The sequence below is a fragment of the Acomys minous genome (genome assembly GCF_964271855.1).
Source record: "Acomys minous genome assembly, chromosome: 2".
Classification (NCBI taxonomy): Eukaryota; Metazoa; Chordata; class Mammalia; order Rodentia; family Muridae; genus Acomys; species Acomys minous.
In genome coordinates, this window is record NC_140484.1 from 125,628,067 (window position 1) to 125,647,127 (window position 19,061).

The window sequence follows — 19,061 nt, forward strand, 5'->3', positions numbered from 1 at the left end:
ATTGTGCAGCAAGTGCTATTTGGCACTGTCACTATCTCCAGTGTCTTAAGTTCCACCAAAGACTGGTAAGTGAATTTTTAGCTTGCAATTAGTATAGAATTTCCAACCATCTCTGAAACGATCCTAAACCTAATTGTCATTTTGTACTACACATTTATGCAAAGCAGCACTTTTATCATTAACAATCCTAAGATCAGAATATTAACTGTGAAAAACATTGAAGACTTTGTACTGGAGACCAAATATTCAGTCAGGTATTAATCTTCACATCTGCACCACTGCACTTCCTGTATAGTACTGATACTGCCAGCATCTGTCTTATCCAACAGACTAAAATGTTTTGAGGTTAATGACCTTTTAGCTAGCCTTTTGTTACAAACTGAGCCCAGCAGTTATCTGTATGCTCTCACCCCTGAGTTTTCCTGAGACAGGGTTTCTCTGTGGAGCCCTGGCTGTCCTGAACTTGCTCTGTAAATCAGGCTGGCCTTGAGCTCAGAGATCCACCTGCCTCTGCCTCCTGAGTGCTGGGATTAAAGGCACATGCCATCCCTGCCCAGCTTAGCAATTATGCTCTTATTTTAGCTAACAATAACGATATTTTGGTTTATGTGGAAGTCCATGATCCATGCTCCTGTTGACTGTAAAGGGCAAGGAAGTTACTTTTGAAGTGGCATTGATGACTGCCGACTCAGTTGAGAAACATAGAAGGCTTTGGTGACAACACCCCCCCCCCCCACCAATTAAAAATAAAAAGGGCTTAAGACAGGAAACTATGGAAGAGATCTCTTAAAAATTGTGACAATGATGTTGAAGTGTAGTTTTCCACAACTGAGTACCTCTGGTGGGAGTGTGTGTGTGGAAGGATTCAGTCTTAAGGGAAGACTACTGGGAGTATGACCATGTTCTAGTGAGTATATAGGCAATACAAACTGAATTTGTATTTTTTTCTCAGTGGGTGAGGGGAGTGGTGTCACAAGGGGGGGGGGTAGACCTGGGAGGACTGGAAAGTGAGTGTGGTGGGGTGCATGATGTGAAATTCCCAAATAATAAAAATGTTATGATAAAAAAAAAAGACATTTTTGGCAGGGCAATGCATCACACACCTTTGATCCCAGCACTCTGGAGATAGAGGCAGGTAGATCTGTGAGTCTGAGGCCAGCCTGGTCTACAAAGAAAGTTCCAGAACAGCCTGGGCTATTACACAGGGAAACCCTGTCTCAAAACAAAAGCTGGGTGTGGTAGTTTATGCCTTTAATCCCAGCACTCAGGGAGGCAGATCTCTGTGAGTTTGAGGCCAGCCTGGTCTACAAAGCAAGTCTACACAAACAAGGCTACACAGAGAAATTCTGTTAAAAAAAAAAAAAAGACAACATTTTGGCTCGTATAAAGATTTTATTTCTGGATGCCTATATTTTAACAAATACTTTTAAATATAATATCAACAGGTGAATACAGTCAATGTAAGATAAAGTGCTCAGTTACCTCATCCCAGTATTCTGGAGAAAAAAAGCCATGGTGAAACCTTGAAAGACACAACAGCACTCAGTACAGTCTATACTCTAGTGATGATTTTCTGTAAGTGTTCAAAATATAAGGGTTGTTTTCCGAGTCAGTGAAAGCAAAACTTTGCAAACAGATAAGCTTTTACTTAAAACTTTTTGAGGACTGGGTTCATATGAGTCTATATGGAAATAATTTTGGTGACCAACCGCTTTTCTTTTCAGACACTGAAATGGGCAGGATTTTGAAAATGGAAGGCAACATTTTACTTCTGAACAACCATTTCAAAATGGACTTTTCCTATTTTCAGCCTGATCATTTAGGATACTTGTTTGGTCAACTGTTGCTGTAAATATATTCTTAATTAAACATGCTGGTTTTATGTGTGACTTTTATCAGTTTCTTCCTTGGTAACTCCTTTAGGTAAGGGGAATAACGGACAGCAGGGTATTTCCTTAAACATGTGACTTTGAATCCAAGACTATCTGAAAAAAATACTTTTTTAGTGGTGGGGGGGATCCATTCAGCCACATCACTTTCAAGGCACTCAGCTGTAGGGCAATGGTTAAATATCTCTGGTTGTGTCAAACTAGATAGAACAGGACTTCTGGATTTCTGGCCAGGTGTTTTTACATTCTTTGGGCAGGTGAGGGTGGCTTGATGTTTGCCATTTTCAGGAGAAATTTCTGTGGTTTTATAGTTAGCATTAAGATTTGAATATAAGGAAGGCACTATTTTGAAAGCTCCCCTTACGCCTTGAATTCTGTGGTGGAAGCCTGCAACTGGAGTTGACTGTGAACATGGGACAAAGTCTTGGCTTTCTTCAAAATCACATTCTGAGTCTGACTGAGACCTTGCTCTTGGATGTCTCGATGCTGATAGGTTTTGCAAGGATAGTTTTTGTGAGGGCGGGCTGCAGTTCTCATTTATAGGATGATTTTCTGTGCAAGATGCTTCCAACGATAGCAAGATATCCTGTGACATTTTGGTAATTTCTGTTCCAATGTTCTCATCTTTAACAATATCACCAAAAAGATCAGCAGAAGCATTGTAGCTACCTTCATGATCATCAGAGTAACTTTGTGTTAAGTTATTATTGATAGGCCTGTAAGCTATTTCTTTCAATGTGTTTGTACTTCCTGGACTACTACAAAGGGTCTCTAAAGGATATGTGAGTTTCCGGCATATTGTAAAATTGTCATCTTGATTATTTGACCATCTATAATGCTGCTTATTTTCTAATTTGTGAAGATCAGAAACATCACTATATTTCTTAGAACACAAGCTTGCCAAATTTTCTTTTGTTTCTGAGTATGATTTTTCTCCATATACATTCAAATATTTGTTATTGAGATTAAAAAGGTCACTTGTTGAGGTACTAGGCCTGAGTGAGGTTTCACTCCTTTGTTGTAGGATCCCAGTAGTGCTCTTTTGGGTAACTGATGCTTCCATTCCTTTTGAAGATGTAAACAGAGCTGATAAGCAAGTATCTGGTAGGAAGTACTCTGAGGTATCACTTCTATGACTGCCTAGAGAGACAGCCTCTGCTGTCACATCTGGTTTTGAGTCTTCTTGAATTTGAGGACTTGGATTAGACTCACAGTTGGAAAAGAAGGTCTCTTTCCCAGAGTTTGCTTTCATCATTGCTTGTGATGATTTTAAGTATAAAGGTGTTATATTCAGACCTCCAGTATTTCTGCAGGGAGTCACCGATAACCTGCTGTGGTTTGTGTGGAATTTATCAATATCTTCTATACCCTGTTTTTTATCCTTAGCATCTGTCTCACTTATAGCAATCTCACTTTCAACAACTGCTAGAAACTTGTTCAGGCTTTCAGAGAGTGGTAGATCGTCCCAAATCAAGGAGTCACAGTTCTGGGAGGCAATCATTGTTTCTTCAGGTTTGAGTGATAACGAAAATGCAGATCTCTCTTGAAGAACGGTGGTACTATTTACTTTACGACGCTGGTAACATGGGAGATCATAGTTGGAATAATCACTTTTTTCTGCTTTACTGTAGCTTTCTGCATTATCTGTCTCAAAGGGTTCTTGCATTTGCAAAGGGAATAAATTAGAGTCAGACAGTCTAGTTTCATAACAACTGTTGCAAACTGGACTTAGATGTTTAGCTTGTGAACCAAATTCTTCACCCAACTTTCCTGTTGTATTATTCTTGTCCATAGAAGAAGCAAGGCTCCATGAACTCTGAAGGGGATCATGGCAGTTCTTGGAATCAGACACCTCAGAAAAGGAGGTGTACTGTCTGTTTTGGTTAGGAGTACCACTGGCCACGATTTGTTCTGAAGCTGGGACATCATCATTAGCTGTTACTTGTGAATCAGTAGAAGTCAGCTCAAGAGATGGCGGCCAGAATCTGAAAAAATCATCTCTGCCATAGGACTCCAGAAAAGAGGATGTTTCCCCAGGGCCCTGTATGCTGCTAAGATCACTGTCTGAGCGATCTAAAGTGAGTGAATGGCCGCTATGTTCCTGAGGACCACAACGATTCTTCATATTGAAACGGTGCAAAAGCTGGTTTAAGTAGTCAGCGACAGTAAAGCCTGTAACATGTGGGTCAGGTAGAACAATCTGGGAAGCCACCAGAGTTCTGACTTCTCCTTTGTACTTACAGTATGGCTGTAAATAGCTACAGGGATCTGAATCATGTCCATATACTTCTCCAAAATTCTATGAAAGAAGTAAATGAATTTAAATGAGAACAAATCAGCTTTCTCTTGGCTGACGGAGGACATAAGAATGTAAAGGTTAAGGGAGAGATGATGATAACCCTTTGAACTCCAATCCTTTACTATTACTGAACGAATAACACATATCGAAGACTATGGGCTTAGGCACAGAGACTTATCCTCAAACCCTTGTTTCAGCAGGAACGCTGGCTGGGGTCCTAGATATGTTATTTATCTCCTCCATGTCTTATTTTTTCTCATTTATGAAAAAAAGATTATTGATTAGCAATAATACAGTCATAACAATACTTAGCAAACAGTAGTTATTCTATAAATGGTGGTACTATTATATTTGTGAAAGAACAGAAAGAGGAAAACTAAATTATGAACTATTTTAACAAAATAAAATTAAGAATCCGTTTATCCCTGTCTTTGGGTTTTTCTGAGTGCCCCTCCCCCCGCCTTTTAAAATTTTATTTATTACTATGTATACAGTGTTCTGCCTGCATGAGGCCAGAAGAGGGTATCAGTTCACATTATAGATGGTTGTGAGCCACCATGTGGCTGCTGGGAATTGAACTCAGGACCTGTGGAAGAGGAGTCAGTGCTCTGAACTTCTGAGCCTTCTCTCCAGTTCATTCAGTGCCCATTTGGTAGTGCTATATTCTCTCCACTACATCCCGTTTAGAATGTAATCCAATTTACATTTGTTCTTTTTAGTTTAGATCAGTTCGTTCCTACCCCTTTAGTCAGTATATTTTAATACTTTCAATTGTTATCCATTTAATGTATATGTATTTAATTTAAGAACATTCTTTTTAGTCTATTCTTTTTGAGACAGGGTCTTATTATGTAGCCGTGGCTGGCCTGGAACTTGCTACGTAGATCAGGCTGGCTTTGAACTCAAAGACCCATCTAGCTCTGCCTGCTGAGTGCTGGGCCTAAAGGTGTGAACAGGTTTTAATCTATCTTTAATGACTATTCAGATATTTACCTTAAAGCTAGTTTCTCTCCTTTTATAGAAGACACAGGTATTTACTATGTAATTTGTATAGAACTTAGAGTAAAAGAGAAGTAATCTTTCACAACCAAATATCAACATGTTTTCCAATTCATAATAAGTCCCCCTCCCCCCTTTTAAAACTCTAAAAACATTGACTTGGGCTTCTTTAGCTTTTTAAATAGGGAATAGCAGCCTATAGTGTTTAAATAGATCACATGTAAACTGTTTTTATAGTTTTAAGTGCTTGCATAGTCTGTAATATCTATGTAACTTCTAAGGACAGCTTGGGAAATTACAATCATTTCATTACAATGGGAATCTCAAGAGGAGATTTAAGAGAAAGATGCTTCAATTACCGTCACTCCAAACACAAAGTTTTGTCCAACAAAACAGTATTCTACTGCTTTGGTCAATAGGCTCTGAATTCTACCACTGTCCAGGGTTTCTGGGATTTTACTGGAATCCTCAAGGTACCTAAGAAAGAAAATAAAGTGATGAACTTTGAAAGTTTACCTTGCAGAAGACACAATTATTTTAAAATATGGCATAAACCTTGTCAGTTATGTATAGAGAAAAAAAAGCATTACTGTGGCATTTTGTTTGTACTAGGTTCCTGCAGCACAAAGGGAAAAAACAAAACCCTTAAAGCACCCCCAAATCCAACTTCTCAAATGTCAACAGACACCTGTAAGGTCTGGAGAAAAAGTGTAGTGTAGACTAGTATGTATAAAGTTTGTCCTTAGTTCAATCTGCAGCTCTGTAAGGGGGAAAGGTAGATGCTTGCTTAGTCTTCAGAGCCCATGATACACCAAGGAAAGTAAAAGCTGCAGTGGCAGTAGTGGCTTTTTCTCCTTCTTTGCAGTTGTAGATGTGGTCCTTCTAGTGTTCCTTTCCTTCAAATGAGCTTGCCCTAAGGCGCAACAATATAAGCACATGATTCTTCTGAAAATTGACTACGTGAAGAGGGAAGAAGGCTGACAATCAGAAAACACTTTATTTATATGGATTCTTAAAGTCTCAAGGCTGCGTCTTATTAGGGCAAACTCAAGGGATCAATCTGCAAAGTAAGTGACTAACCTGGATTAGAGTTTTATATATTTTAATTACAGAACAGTTGTTCCAAACTTAAAACATAACTATGTATTTTTGAGAAATTTTCCTTTTCCAGTAGATATCTTTTAAGGAAACTAAATGGCCTGAACTAAAGAGCTTCTTTTTAGTAAATGCCAAATACCTTCAATGCATGTATTTCTAGTCCTACTAGCATGCTAGAAGAGCAGTCAGGTCAAGAATGCTTTAAAGAGCCTTACCTGTGTAAACCAGTGGCAGTAAGTCCAAAAAATGTATCTAAGCAGCTCCCAAATACAGTAATGACAAATAATTGGTTGGATCTTGCCACTTTTAAGGAAAGTTTGTATCTGTAACTGGCACTTTCAGCTTCACCAGTAGAGCTGCACTTGGGACAAGCAAACCTAGAGAAGTTGGGGAGAAAGCACAGAGGTGTCCAAATTTAGGAGAGTTTGTGTACAAATATTCACAGTAAATTAAATTCTAAGTTCTCCTTACAATCAACAACCTTTTCCCTCCCTCCTGAGACAGGGTGTATGTGTGTGACATAATTGGCCCCCATTGTTATGTAGTTGGGGCAGCTTCGAACTCCTGAGGTCATTTACCACCAATCTAGAGTCATGCACTACTATACCTAGTATTATGAACTTCATTATATATTTAAGTAGTACCAGACTACTAAGAAACTGATGGGAGCAGTGTAACAACAACAACAACAACAACAACAACAACAACAACAACAACTAATTCATCTGCATTAAAGTTGGTGAAGCCCCACTTCTTTGAGATGCGGATCTTTTGGAGGCGAGAAAAATTGATCTTGGGTCCATGCAGGTCCTCAATTACATGCTCCTTATTCTGTAGCTTGGTGTGGATGTACACACTGACCTGACGAGGACATTGTGAACCCTAGCCTCTGTGCCCTGCGGCTTCCTCAAGGTACCCCACATACCTGTCCGGAGGCTAGGCTGGGACAGCATTAAGATAAAAGACATGACTATCCGTGTCTTCAAGATCCTTTAGGGAAACCCATATAGGCAACAGGCTGCATCCACTCCCAAGGTGGCTGCTGTTTACAGCCACTGCCTACCACACCCCTAAGAGGAACACTTCATTTTCATTTGAGATAAAAGTCTTTCACTGAATCTAGAACTCACTGATACTACCTGCCAGCAAGATCCAGGCATCCTATCTCTGCGTCCCTGGACTGGTACTATAGGCTCACATCTGCTTTATAAAAAACATGGTGTGGGGTTCTGGACTCTGGTCTTCATGCTTACATAGCAAACACTTCACTGAGTCTTCTCTTTAGCCCTCAGGATATACTTTAAATATTTCTACTACTTAACCTGGGCGGTTAAAAAGAAGTCTCCACAAAACACAAAACATCCACTATGGCTGTTAATACAAGAATTTGGAGTTGAAATAGGATCTCCAAAGGCTAAGGTGGGGGAACTCATCACAAACTTGGTGGCTAAAGTAGTGGGTAACAAAAGAGAAGAATTTTTGTTTTCTTTTGATAGTGGCTGACTTTTAGTAAGAAAAAAGGAAAGCAGAGGTGAAAACAGAGAAGGTCAAGCATCATCCTTGAGTTTTGAGGTATTGTCAGTTAACATGATTAGGCACAGGTTACTTTCCAGTGGAGTAAATTTCCACAGGTAAGGACCATGTGCTATGGGGTTTTATGCATCTAAGTGATCCAGCAGGAGCTCTTTTCCTAGGGGATTTTAAGTAGGAATTTGAGTATAAGCTGTACTGTTAGTTCAGAGGTAGCATGGTGAGACTGAATGTAGACCACAGTCACATTAGCCTTGACTGTTTCTACCCCTAACTAGCTGGGTGTGTGATTTGGGGCAAGTCACTTGTTTCCAAATTTGGTCATCAACAATAGCACCCATTTCATAAAAATCTCTCCTACTGAAGGGGCACAATGTTTGCAAAGCTCCTAGTAACCTGTCTAGCATACAATAAGGATTCATAAATGGTATATTTTTGGTAACACTAGTCTAAAGAGCTAACTGGTATTATTATTATTCAATTAAAACTTTTGTGAAAGATAATCTTTGAGATAATCCCTGGTTGTTGGATATGGTGATGTAGGCCTGTTATTCCAGTTCTTGGGAAGCAGAGGCAAGAGGATCACAAGTTCAAGGCCAGCTGGCTTATATCTATCTCACTTGGAAAAGATCACAAAGTTTTAAAAATATTTTACATCTGTATATTACATCTATGTTAATGCTTATATATTATGCAAATATTCTAAGTATGATATATATATTAACTTACCTAATCCAAATAAAAACTCTACTGGGTAGATGTTTTCTCCAGTTTTAGGCCCAAGTTACTAAGTGATTTATGCAAGCCCAAACAGCTATATAACTGAGAGGGCTAGAGATGATATGGTGGCAAATGTTTATAATCTCCCTACTTGGGATGCCTAGACAGAAGGGCTACTACAAGTTTGAGGTAGTGTTATACAGTGAGTTTCAAGCCAACCTGGGCCATAGAGTGAGACCTTGCCTCAATCCCCAGCCATCCAAAAAAGTGTCAGGGGGTAATATTAAACTCAGGCACCCTTGTTTCACAAAATAATGCTGTTAACCCTGATGCTTCCCCATACCCCACTTAACTCTAACTTGACAAGTGACCAGTGAAAATTATTAGCTCACTACTTTTATTTACATATTACTAGGCATTATTAACATCTTTATCTGATGTCTAGACACAAAGTTGCCAAAGAACTCCAAATCTAACTTCACTTCTACTCTACAAAGATAGGTTGTATATCTTGGGCTCTCAACTATACTTGGCTACAATGGTATCATGGTATTCAGATGTAGCCAAACAATATTGTAGTTTTTGAACAATAGACTGTTGGATTTCAGACCCTGGACAAGTAGCTGAGGGGCCTATCAAAGTGGACCTGGCTTCCAGATTCTCCCAGTATCTCTCAGTCCCTACCTGTTACAGGGCATGGCTGGCATTCCTCTCCTCCAGAGGCTCTTCACTATCTAAGCTAGACATTTTTGGTTTTCTCTCTCTGCCCCACAGCTTCTGTCTCCCTCTGCATGGTGACTTCCCTGACTCTGTTCCTTGGGCCCAGTGAACCTGCCTGAAAGCTGCCCCCAATAAATTTGCCTTTATACTTTCATTTGGCTTGAATCAGCTCATTTCATTGGTGGACAATACCTACCACCGGTTACTAGCATTTGAGCACATCTGACCTGAAATTCTAAACTTCAGAGTATTTGCAAAAGATTCTGAGCACTGATATGACTTGAAAAGTTGCAGACTTTGAAACCAGGGTCACCACACCAGAACTATGAATCCCAGACCAGCTAGGGCTGCAGGGACCCCCACTCACTAACAAACATCCATCCATCTTGGGGCATTTGCATTTCAGGTTTAGAGCAGGGATACTCAACCAACAAAGTCCATGCAAATAGTTTTAAATCTTCAAAATTCTGAAATCTAAAAGATGTTGGGGGTCCAAGCATTTTATATAAGTAACAATAAGCATAGTGCCAGGCACTAAGTTTACTTATATGTATTAAAAAAATAACTGAGGAACATGAAAAAACAAACTTCCCCTAGAAACTGGATTACCACTCAGTCGTATTCTAGGATTAATACAAGAACCAACCCTGAGAATTCCTGAGAGAATCTGATGTCCTGGTATAGTGAATTTAGAGTCATAGAAAGTGTCTACACTTGTATTTCCCTTCACACAGTCTTTACCTTTTGGAGTCAAAGACTATCCGAGAGAGGCACTTTTGGCATGATGGATATATAAAACTTGAATTATGGAGAGCAAGTACTGAGGCAAAAAGGAATTTCCGTCTTTTACTCATGTGTCTAGCCTTTGTCCTACAAAAGAAAACAACCATGAGGCTCAATGCAAATGTTAAATCACACATGAATATCATTCTTATGAAAACTAATCAGTCAACATTGTCTTTGTTTCATTATCAAAGTGAAGGCAGTGTCATTTTTTTCCCCTTGGTCTGGGGGACTAAATCTGGGGCTATGTACCTAAAAATAAAGTACCCATTACTGAGCTACATTCCAAGCCCTGTAATGATATACTGAGAAACTGTCTAATTTTTTTTCCTGTTTAATTATTAAAAGAAGTAGGAAAACTGAATTACTATTTTGGTAATTCAGGAGAGACATCACTTAGCTGGTTCACTTTTTTGTTTAAAGCAAAAGATAAAGAATTATGTTTACAATTTTAATGGGAAGAATATTCCATGAACCAACATCTTTCTTCCTCCTCCCCATGCTTTTGAGAGTTTGCCCTATTTTGTCCAGGCTGGTCTTGAACTTATGGTACAGGCCGTGTATGCTGTCTTAGACTCTGTGAGTTCATAAGCACCTTGATCATGTTGATTAGTCCTTCATTCCCTCTGGCTCTTACACTCTTTCCACCTCCTCTTCTACAGAGTTCCCTGAGCCCTGAGTGCAGGGATTTGATGGAGACATCCTGTTTAGGGCAGAGTCTTCCAAGGTCTCTCACTCTCTGCCTAATGTCTATTGCAGGCGGCAGGTTCTCTGATGACAGCTGAGCAAGGTACTGATCCGAGTGTGACAGAATGTCAGCAGGAGTCATCTTACTGCTAGCTCTTGTTGCTATTATTTAGAGCAGTAGTACCTGGTTTTAACCTAGGTCTCTAGGCTTGTTTGTTTTCTCAAGAGAGACAAAGTGTGGAGTTGGATAGGAACTAGGAGGAGATAGGGGACTGGAAACCATGATTAGAATATATTATAAGAAAAACTGTCATAAAATACAAACAAGATTTTTTCCAACCAGAGCTAAAAAATAAAATCTTGAAGATTCAAGTTAAATATACAGACCACTTATGCATATTCTGGGAGGGAATGTAGAAAACCTTAATCCTTTGTTAGTCTTGTTTTGAGACCCATAGGTATACATGATTAGGTTGCACTGCTTTGACAAACATATATAGATATTCCTAAATTTGCTTGCCACCTTGGAAATCCTTCTTTTTCTAATTTATTTATAGTGCATTGGTGTTTTACCTGTGTGTATGTCTGTATGAGGGTATTGGATTCCTTAAAAATCGAGTTACAGACAGCTGTGAGCTGCCATGTGGGTTGTGGGGAGTTGAACCTGGGTCCCCTAGTAGAGCAGCCAGTGCTCTTAACCACTCTCTCCAGGCCCCACCTTTCAAATCTTTAAGAACAAAGTAGAGATTATGATATAATTTACATGGAAAAGGCAGAGAAAGGGCCACCACAACCTATCGTTAGTGCTAAAACCTCATGCTCCAGTCTTGTTTAGGCAGCCATGTGGGTGCGGTACTTCTGTCACATGGGTGCTATGGACTGAACATGAGTCCTCTGGAGGAGCAACCACAGCTCTTAAATACCGAGCCATTTCTCCAGCCCCTATTCTTGTTTCTTGCCTCATATCTTACTGAATGCTTCACATTTCTTTGCTGCTTTCTATTCATGCCTCTTTCAAGTGTTGTTTTACTTGCTAGGCTAATGCTTATTCTGTAAGATTGTTCTTCAGGTCTTCTCCAGTAAGCATGCCCAGGCCACTGACCCTACTTTTCTTACCTACCACTCACTCCATTACAGGACAGTTACTTGTTCCATATATTGCTTCAGAACCACAGAAAGCTCTTGGAAGGATCATCTCTTCATATTTCTAATGTATAGCTCAACAGCTGTCAATCCCAGAACTAGGGCTGCACACATGCATACAGCCATGTTGTTGGGGATCTGCACATAGGTCACCATGCTTGCACAAGAAACACTGATACCACTAAGCTATCTCACCAGCCTTCAGGTTTTAAAATTGGGATTATATTGTGGGCCAATCTTTAGGAGGTGTGACAAAGAATTTGATATTCTATGTGGACATTCAGAAATATTCTTTATGCACTGAGGGTACCATGCCTTGGGAGGTATGCCTGAGCTGCTTAAGAAAAGTAGCTGAGCACCAGGTGGCGCTGGTGCACACACCTTCAAACCCAGCACTTGGAAGGCAGAGGCAGGTAGGTCTCTGTGAATTTGAGGCCAGCCTGGTCTACATAATGAGTTCTAGGACAGCCAGGGCTACACAGAGAAACCCTGTTTCTAAAAACCAAAGGAAAGAAAACACCACACGTATACTACCCCCCCCCCCGAAAAAAGGAAAAGAAACATAGCTGAATTTGAGACCAGGAGCCAAATAGTAAGCAGTGCTCCTCCATGGCCTGTTTCAGTTCCTGCTTTTAGCTTCCTGCCTCGGCCTCCCTCTGTGATGGACTGCAACCTGTAAGCCAAATAAACCTTTTCCTTTCGCCTTCAAAAAGTTATTTATGAATTTTATTACACAGAAACTTTAGATGGATTGATCTGTAATTTAGCAAAGACACTGTGCTGTAGCATGGGTACATACTTTCCCCCCTCAAGTGCTAGGGGATTAAGCCGCTGACCTCATACATACTAGGCAAGCACTTTACCACCAAACTGCATTTTCAACCTCTTTTGGATAAAGAGTCTTACAAGTTTCCCAAGGCTAGGCTGGAATCTCCTGACTCAGCCTCAAGTAGGTGGGATTACAGATCTGTGCCACTAGGCCTGTCTAGACAATACTGCTCAACAATACAAGAAAAACTTAATATAAGCATGACATTTTGGAACTGATTTTTAAAAAATTATGCAACCATGAATTGCTACATTTTAAGAAGGTTGGCTGTTGCCTTTTACTTAAGGCTTTATTGCCCTCTAGTGGATCCAATAGGTATGTTTAAAAAAAAAACAAAACAAAACAAAACAGAAACCCTGTTACTTACAGGTAAATGTAATAACTGAAATGAAAGAGGTCAGTTCATTATTTTTAACTGGTGTTTTTCACCTGACAAGCCCAAACAGTAAAAAGACAACTCATTCATCGAACAAAGGACAATAACACAGTAAGGTCCCTTTAAGCATGCTAGAGTTTGTTTTTTCCTCTTTGTTTTCATAGCTGTTTCCTTTATGATAAATGTAGTTTTTCTTGTATCTAATGCTTGACATGGATTACGGTGAATGAGTGTTTGATAAAGTACCAGGACTATATAAGTACTAAAATTAGGAAACACTATAAACATGAGAACCACTTAATATCTGGCTTGCCTTGTAACTTTTGATTCTTTCTATTTTGATGTGAAGGATGATGGTATAGGATTGTATTTCTATTAGGTCCATCAGTCAACAGAACTTGTTCCAACTTAACAGGATGATGGCATAGTATAGCATTTCTTTTAGTGCCATCAGTCACTAGTCACTAGATTTATGTTCTAGTATAAAAGATGACAGAAAATGAAGATTAAAAACAAAAACAAAAACAAAACCCAAACCAAAATTCTGTTACTGTGACAAATTATGTAAGTGAAGTATATAAAATACCACGAGAAAATATAAGAAGGGGACTGATCAGGTTTTTGCTTGGAGGTCGGGTGGGGTGAGGAGACAGATAGGGTTAGGAAAATATTTTCTGTCAGAGAAAGGATATTAAAAGTCATTTAGATGGTAGTGGCACATGTCTTTAATCCTAGCACTAAGAGAGTCAGAGGCAGGCGGATTGTTGTGAGTTGAGGCCAGCTTGGCCTACAAATCAAGTCCAGGACAGCCAAAGCTACACAGAGAAAGTGTGTGTGTGTGTGTGTGTGTGTGTGTGTGTGTGTGTGTGTGTGTGAATGTGAGGGGGTGGGGCACACAACATGATGAAACAACAACAACAACAACAACAACAACAAAAGCCAAACCAAATCATTAAGCTAGGTGCTTGTGGTAAAAGCCTTTAATCCCAGCACTCAGGGAGGCAGAGGCAGGCAGATCTGCCTGTTCTACAAAGTGAGTTCCAGGAGAGCCAGGGCTGTTACACAGAGAAACCCAGTCTCTAAAAACAAACAAACCACTAAAAAGTTTTATATACCTAAAATATTTTCTAAATTTATACTTTGGGGGGGAAAGATTTATTTTTATTTATATGTATGTGTCTGTTTCTATGTGTATATGCACCTGTGTGCAGGTGCCCATGGATCTCTTGGAACTGGTGTTACAGTAGATGGTTATGAGCCACTGGATGTGGGCACTAAAAATTGATCCCAGGAGCAGCAAGGTCTCTTAATAGCTAAGCCATTTTCCCCTAAATGCATAGCTTTTTTTTTTTTTTTGGTGGGGAGGGGGTTTTGAGACAGAGTTTCACTGTATATGTTGGCTGTCCTAGACTCTCTTTGTAGACCAGGCTGACCTTGAACTCACAGAGATCTACTTGCTTCTGCCTCGAGTGTTGGGATTAAAGGTGTGCACCACCACACCCAACTGTATAGCTTTTATAATAAGAAATACACACAAAAATACCAGACAGGAAACAGCAATAACATACAAGGAAAACAAAAGCTCCTCCTAATCTCATACACATAAAAGTAGACATAAGATTGGGAGGGAGGCGCCTAAGTGTTATGGCACACAAAAGAGAACTAATTCCTCCTCTCCTTTTCCCCCTAGAGATTGCCTAAGTCAGTGTTCAAGAAGGAAAGCTCCGATAGGCTGTCTTAAAGCTATGTGGGAGAACTACACCATAACCAGCGACACTGCACTAATTTATCATTAAAAAGAGTTGTAACAGGGAAGGGATACAGAAGCGTGTGCTCTCCCTCTAGCATGTGTGGAGAGAGGTGTCAGTGCACTGTAAACAGAAAGGGACTTAAGGAAGAGCCATGGGTGATCAATTACTATGTGGAACATCCTCTTCACTCTAGAGCTAATTCTGTCAAGGGCATTGAGGCAGGATAGAAAGAGACAGTTATGGGGACATGAGAAGGGAAAGAAGCCCTTCACCTTGGGATCTAGTTTGCCTTTCTTACTAAGTCCGGGACAACAATGCAACTGATAAGCCAGAATTGCATATGTAAATATATGCTCTGAGACTTGTCAAATATGTATGAACTTTCTTCTAGCTAGGATTTTTGAGTTTTAACACAATCACACTCTTCTTTCCTCCCAAAACTTAAGCAGGCACCTCATAAGACCTCTTATGATTGCAATTTCAAAAAATCTTGTAAGTTAGTTCCTTGGAGGAATGTAAATTACCCACAGGATCATATATAGTGAGACATTGTACACACACTTTAGCATCTTTTGAAGGCTGCACCATGTCCTGGGACTGTAGTTTTGTTCTTTTCCTAAATGACTGTCTAAATAATTAACTCACCAACTTTGCTCAGCCTAAAGTGCTTTTCTGGGGCTTAGTCAAGGACCAGGGTTAGCTGAGGAGGTTCCTAAGGAAGAAGGGAACTTCCCGAGCTGCTGGTGGACACACACAAAAGAAAGGCAGAAACAGCATTTAAAGCAGAAGGTGAGTATTGTTGAAAACTACTGTTAAAACATTAACCAGGAACGTCTCCGGGTGTACAACACAGCTTTTTTATTTTCGGTATCATTTCTGGGATATTTATAACATGTTGATGGAGAAGCGAGCATTTAAGGTAGAACTAAACAAAACACGACTTTGTGTTCAAGAAAAAGAAGTTATTTGTGGGTCAGGCAGATAATGGTTTTATTCATCAATGCCTATCAATAAAACAGTGCAAATACTTCCATAATGTAACTTCTTACCCAAGAGTCAACTGTGTTTGGAAGTCTCACAAATTCAAAGTTTAGTAAGTAACAAAAATAGAATCCTTTTAAGCCTTTCTTTCCACAAAATCGTCTCAATTTTAGTGAACAGTACTACTTCGAACTAGCCATACAGCCCAAGACTCCTCCTCCGTCCCTTCATATACCACATCATATCCTCCATTTTTATTTTACTTTTTAGTTTTTGAGACAGGGGCTCTCTATGTAGTTGTGCTTTCTTGGAACTCACTATGCAGACCACACTGGCCTTGAACTCACAAAAAACGTGCCTGCCTCCCACCCAGCTTTTTCCTTTTTAGTATTTATTCTTTTAGAATCTCATACAATATATTTTGATGCTCTTTTCCCTCCCTCATCTTCCTACCCACTCAAATCCAAGTTATTTCTCAAAAACAAACAAACAAACAAACAAAAACCCCAAAGCTGGATATGGTGGTATATGCCTTTAACCCCACACTCAGGAAGCAGAGGCATGGTTATCTCTGTGAGTTGGAGGCTAGCCTGGTCTACATAGCAAGCTACAGGCCAGCCAAGGATACATGAGACCCTGTCTCAAAAAAACCAAACCCACAAGCTGGGCGTGGTGGCACACGCCTTTAATCCTAGCACTCAGGAGGCAGAGGCAAGCGGATTACTGTGAGTTTGAGGCTAGCCTGGTCTACAAAGTGAGTCTAGGACAGCCAAGGCTACACAGAGAGACCCTGTCTCGGAAACAAACAAACAAACAAACAAACAAACAAAAAACAAACCCAAACCCACTATGGCTAGATATCTAGAACTTCTCCCTCCCTTTCCCTGTTCCTTTACAAGCCATGTCATATTCACCAACTTAATATCAATTCCTTTTTTTTTTTTTTTTTTTCCCGAGACAGGGTTTCTTTGTGTAACAGCCCTGGCTGTCCTGGAACTTGCTCTGTAGTCCAGGCTGGCCTCGAACTCACAGAGATCCACCTGCCTCTGCCTCTCAAGTGCTGGGATTAAAAGCATGTGCTACCACCACCCTGCCTTCTTTGGAGAAGATTTTCCAAATCAATGTTTATCTACTGGCCTTCCCCCCATTAAAGATAAGATTTTCCTCTGTAGCCCAGGCTGGTTTCAAACGAGACATTCTCAATACTTGGCCTCTAGAGTGCCAACATGTAGGTCACCAAACTCTATCAAAAAAAGGTACTTACCCTTAGGACGGCAATCTCTTTTGTTAACTGAAGTCATCCAATATCTGGCTGTTCTTGGCATAACGGGAGGCACTTACAAATGTAGCTGAAGACTGAATTAAAAAAAAAATAATAAGGGGCTGGAGAGATGGCTCAGAGTGGTTAACAGCACTGATTGCTCTTCCAGAGGTCCTGAGTTCAATTCTCAGCAACCACATGATGGCTCACAACCATCTATAATGTGATCTGATCATACTGTATACATAATAAATAAAATCTTTTAAAAAAAAAATCAGAGTGCTATGATCTGGTTTTGCAGGGTCAGGAAGTGCTTACAATCCAAGATGCTTTTTAAAAAGGCTTTGGTGGCACATACCTATAAACCTAGCACTTGCGAGACAGAGGCTGGATGATAAGCAGTTCAAGGCTAGCCTTGGGTGTGAAATCCTGTTACTGTAAGTCCAAAAAAAAAAAAAAAGAAAGAAAGAAAAAGAAAAGAAGAAGAAGAAGAAGAAGAAGAAGAAGAAGAAGAAGAAGAAAATTGAAGGGCTTTGCAAAATAAGAAATAACAAACAAGCCAGAACAAGCCCGGGGTGTGGATGGAATAAAAACAAGTTGGGGAGGTTGAGAAGATGGTGCCTTTGTTAAACTCATACTGCTGTGGGGTTAGTGATTATTCAGTATGCCATGAAGAGTGTGTGACGTCCTGGTTTGATCTCCCACACTGATAGGTGTGTGTGTACCGGTACGGCACGGTCTAGAGCGGAAGTTGGAGAGGCAGGCAGAGCTTCTAACCATAAGTTAAGGGATTTGAATTTAAACATCACGGCAAAAAGAAGCATCTAAATCAATTTAAGTGAGGAATACCTTGGTCAAAATTTTCACCTATCTGCCTGGTCATATGGAGAATAGATAAACAGGAGAAAACGCTGGAAGGCTACTGTCACAACTGTGAAAACAGTCACAGGTTAGATTACGGTAGTGGCAGTGTTCAGTGCAGGACATGGATTTCACATGTATACTCGAGAGTCAAAGGGGTCTGGAAAAGTTTCAGTTTCTAGATTGAGCTCAGTATTCAGTAAAATACTTTCTCTGGGCAGTCAAATTAAAAAAACAAAAACAAAAACAAAACTTGGCCAGCACCTAGCGTTACTCTGCATAGTAGCCAGCTGACATATTTTTACATTTCCCAAGCGAAACTAGAGCTTTTTCCTCTCTGGGCTTCTGAGGCTCGGCAGCCACAGTGTTGACAACATTCCCCAAGGAATATGAAAGTGGTTGACTTTCTCCTCTAAGCTATCTGCCCTTTATGACGATGGATCCTGAAATAAATCCGTGTGGAGCGTAGGGCTACAGCGCCTCGTTAGGAGTTTCTCAACCTAGAGCCCCCCCCCCCCCCGCAAAGAACCCCTTTCTTCAGCTTCTCACCTGAGGCACAGGACCAAGACAAGCCCGGGCAACCACCAAGGACCGTCCGCCGCTCAGAAGCAGCTGCTCACCAAAAGCAGCCAGCAACCGAATCTCCCGCGTCCCCTTCCGCCGGAAGTACGGTCCTGACGGAGCGTTCAGAGAGCCAATCAGAAAAGGCTACAGGGGCCCAGCAAGCGCCCCTTCCTGTCAAACTGCGGGTAGATAAGGGATTAGAGGGACGTTTTTCTCCGACTGGTGGAGCGACAGTTCCCTCGGCGAAGTGCGGGGGGAAGCCGGGAAGGCGCGAGGCATGGCAAGGGGTGGCAGGCAGCACCTTCCAGACAGACGCCGAGGGCGTGGGAGCGGGTGAAGGTTGGCGCCGCGGGGTGGACAGGAGGGGGCGCTGTTGGAGAAGGAGCCGCCATCGCGGCCAACCAGGAAGGGTTAGGGGTGGGTTAGCGGGGCTGGGAGAAGACAGTCTGCACCGAAGACCCAGCGGCCACCCAAGGGACGGGTTGTGAGGGCAATGAGGAGGATGGGGTGACCCGAGGACCGAGTCCCGTGGGGCTGGTTAGGCTGGCACAATGGAGGCGGAGAGCCGGA

At 40.9% G+C, this 19,061-nt stretch overlaps 2 protein-coding genes across 3 annotated transcripts in view; one reads left to right on the plus strand and one right to left on the minus strand.

Moving 5' to 3' along the window:
* Nucleotides 1-1,372: 1,372 nt before the first annotated feature.
* On the minus strand, nucleotides 1,373-18,600 carry DDIAS (DNA damage induced apoptosis suppressor). The gene is made up of 6 exons (XM_084767952.1): nucleotides 18,477-18,600; nucleotides 17,070-17,161; nucleotides 9,997-10,125; nucleotides 6,501-6,662; nucleotides 5,547-5,664; nucleotides 1,373-4,188 (listed from the first exon to the last, which is right to left on the minus strand). The coding sequence occupies exons 3-6, from the start codon at nucleotides 10,107-10,109 to the stop codon at nucleotides 1,861-1,863; spliced, it is 2,721 nt and encodes a 906-aa protein (XP_084624078.1). The 5' UTR covers nucleotides 10,110-10,125; nucleotides 17,070-17,161; nucleotides 18,477-18,600; the 3' UTR covers nucleotides 1,373-1,860.
* The window catches only part of PRCP (prolylcarboxypeptidase), a 51,575-nt gene continuing 51,045 nt past the window's right edge, over nucleotides 18,532-19,061 (plus strand). The window contains exon 1 of one of the 2 annotated variants that reach the window (XM_084768056.1): nucleotides 18,532-18,676. The gene's annotated coding sequence lies outside the window, so the exon portion shown is untranslated. Of the gene's footprint in view, nucleotides 18,677-18,704; nucleotides 18,831-19,061 lie in introns of those variants that run through there. The other variant, XM_084768057.1, reaches the window with a different exon arrangement.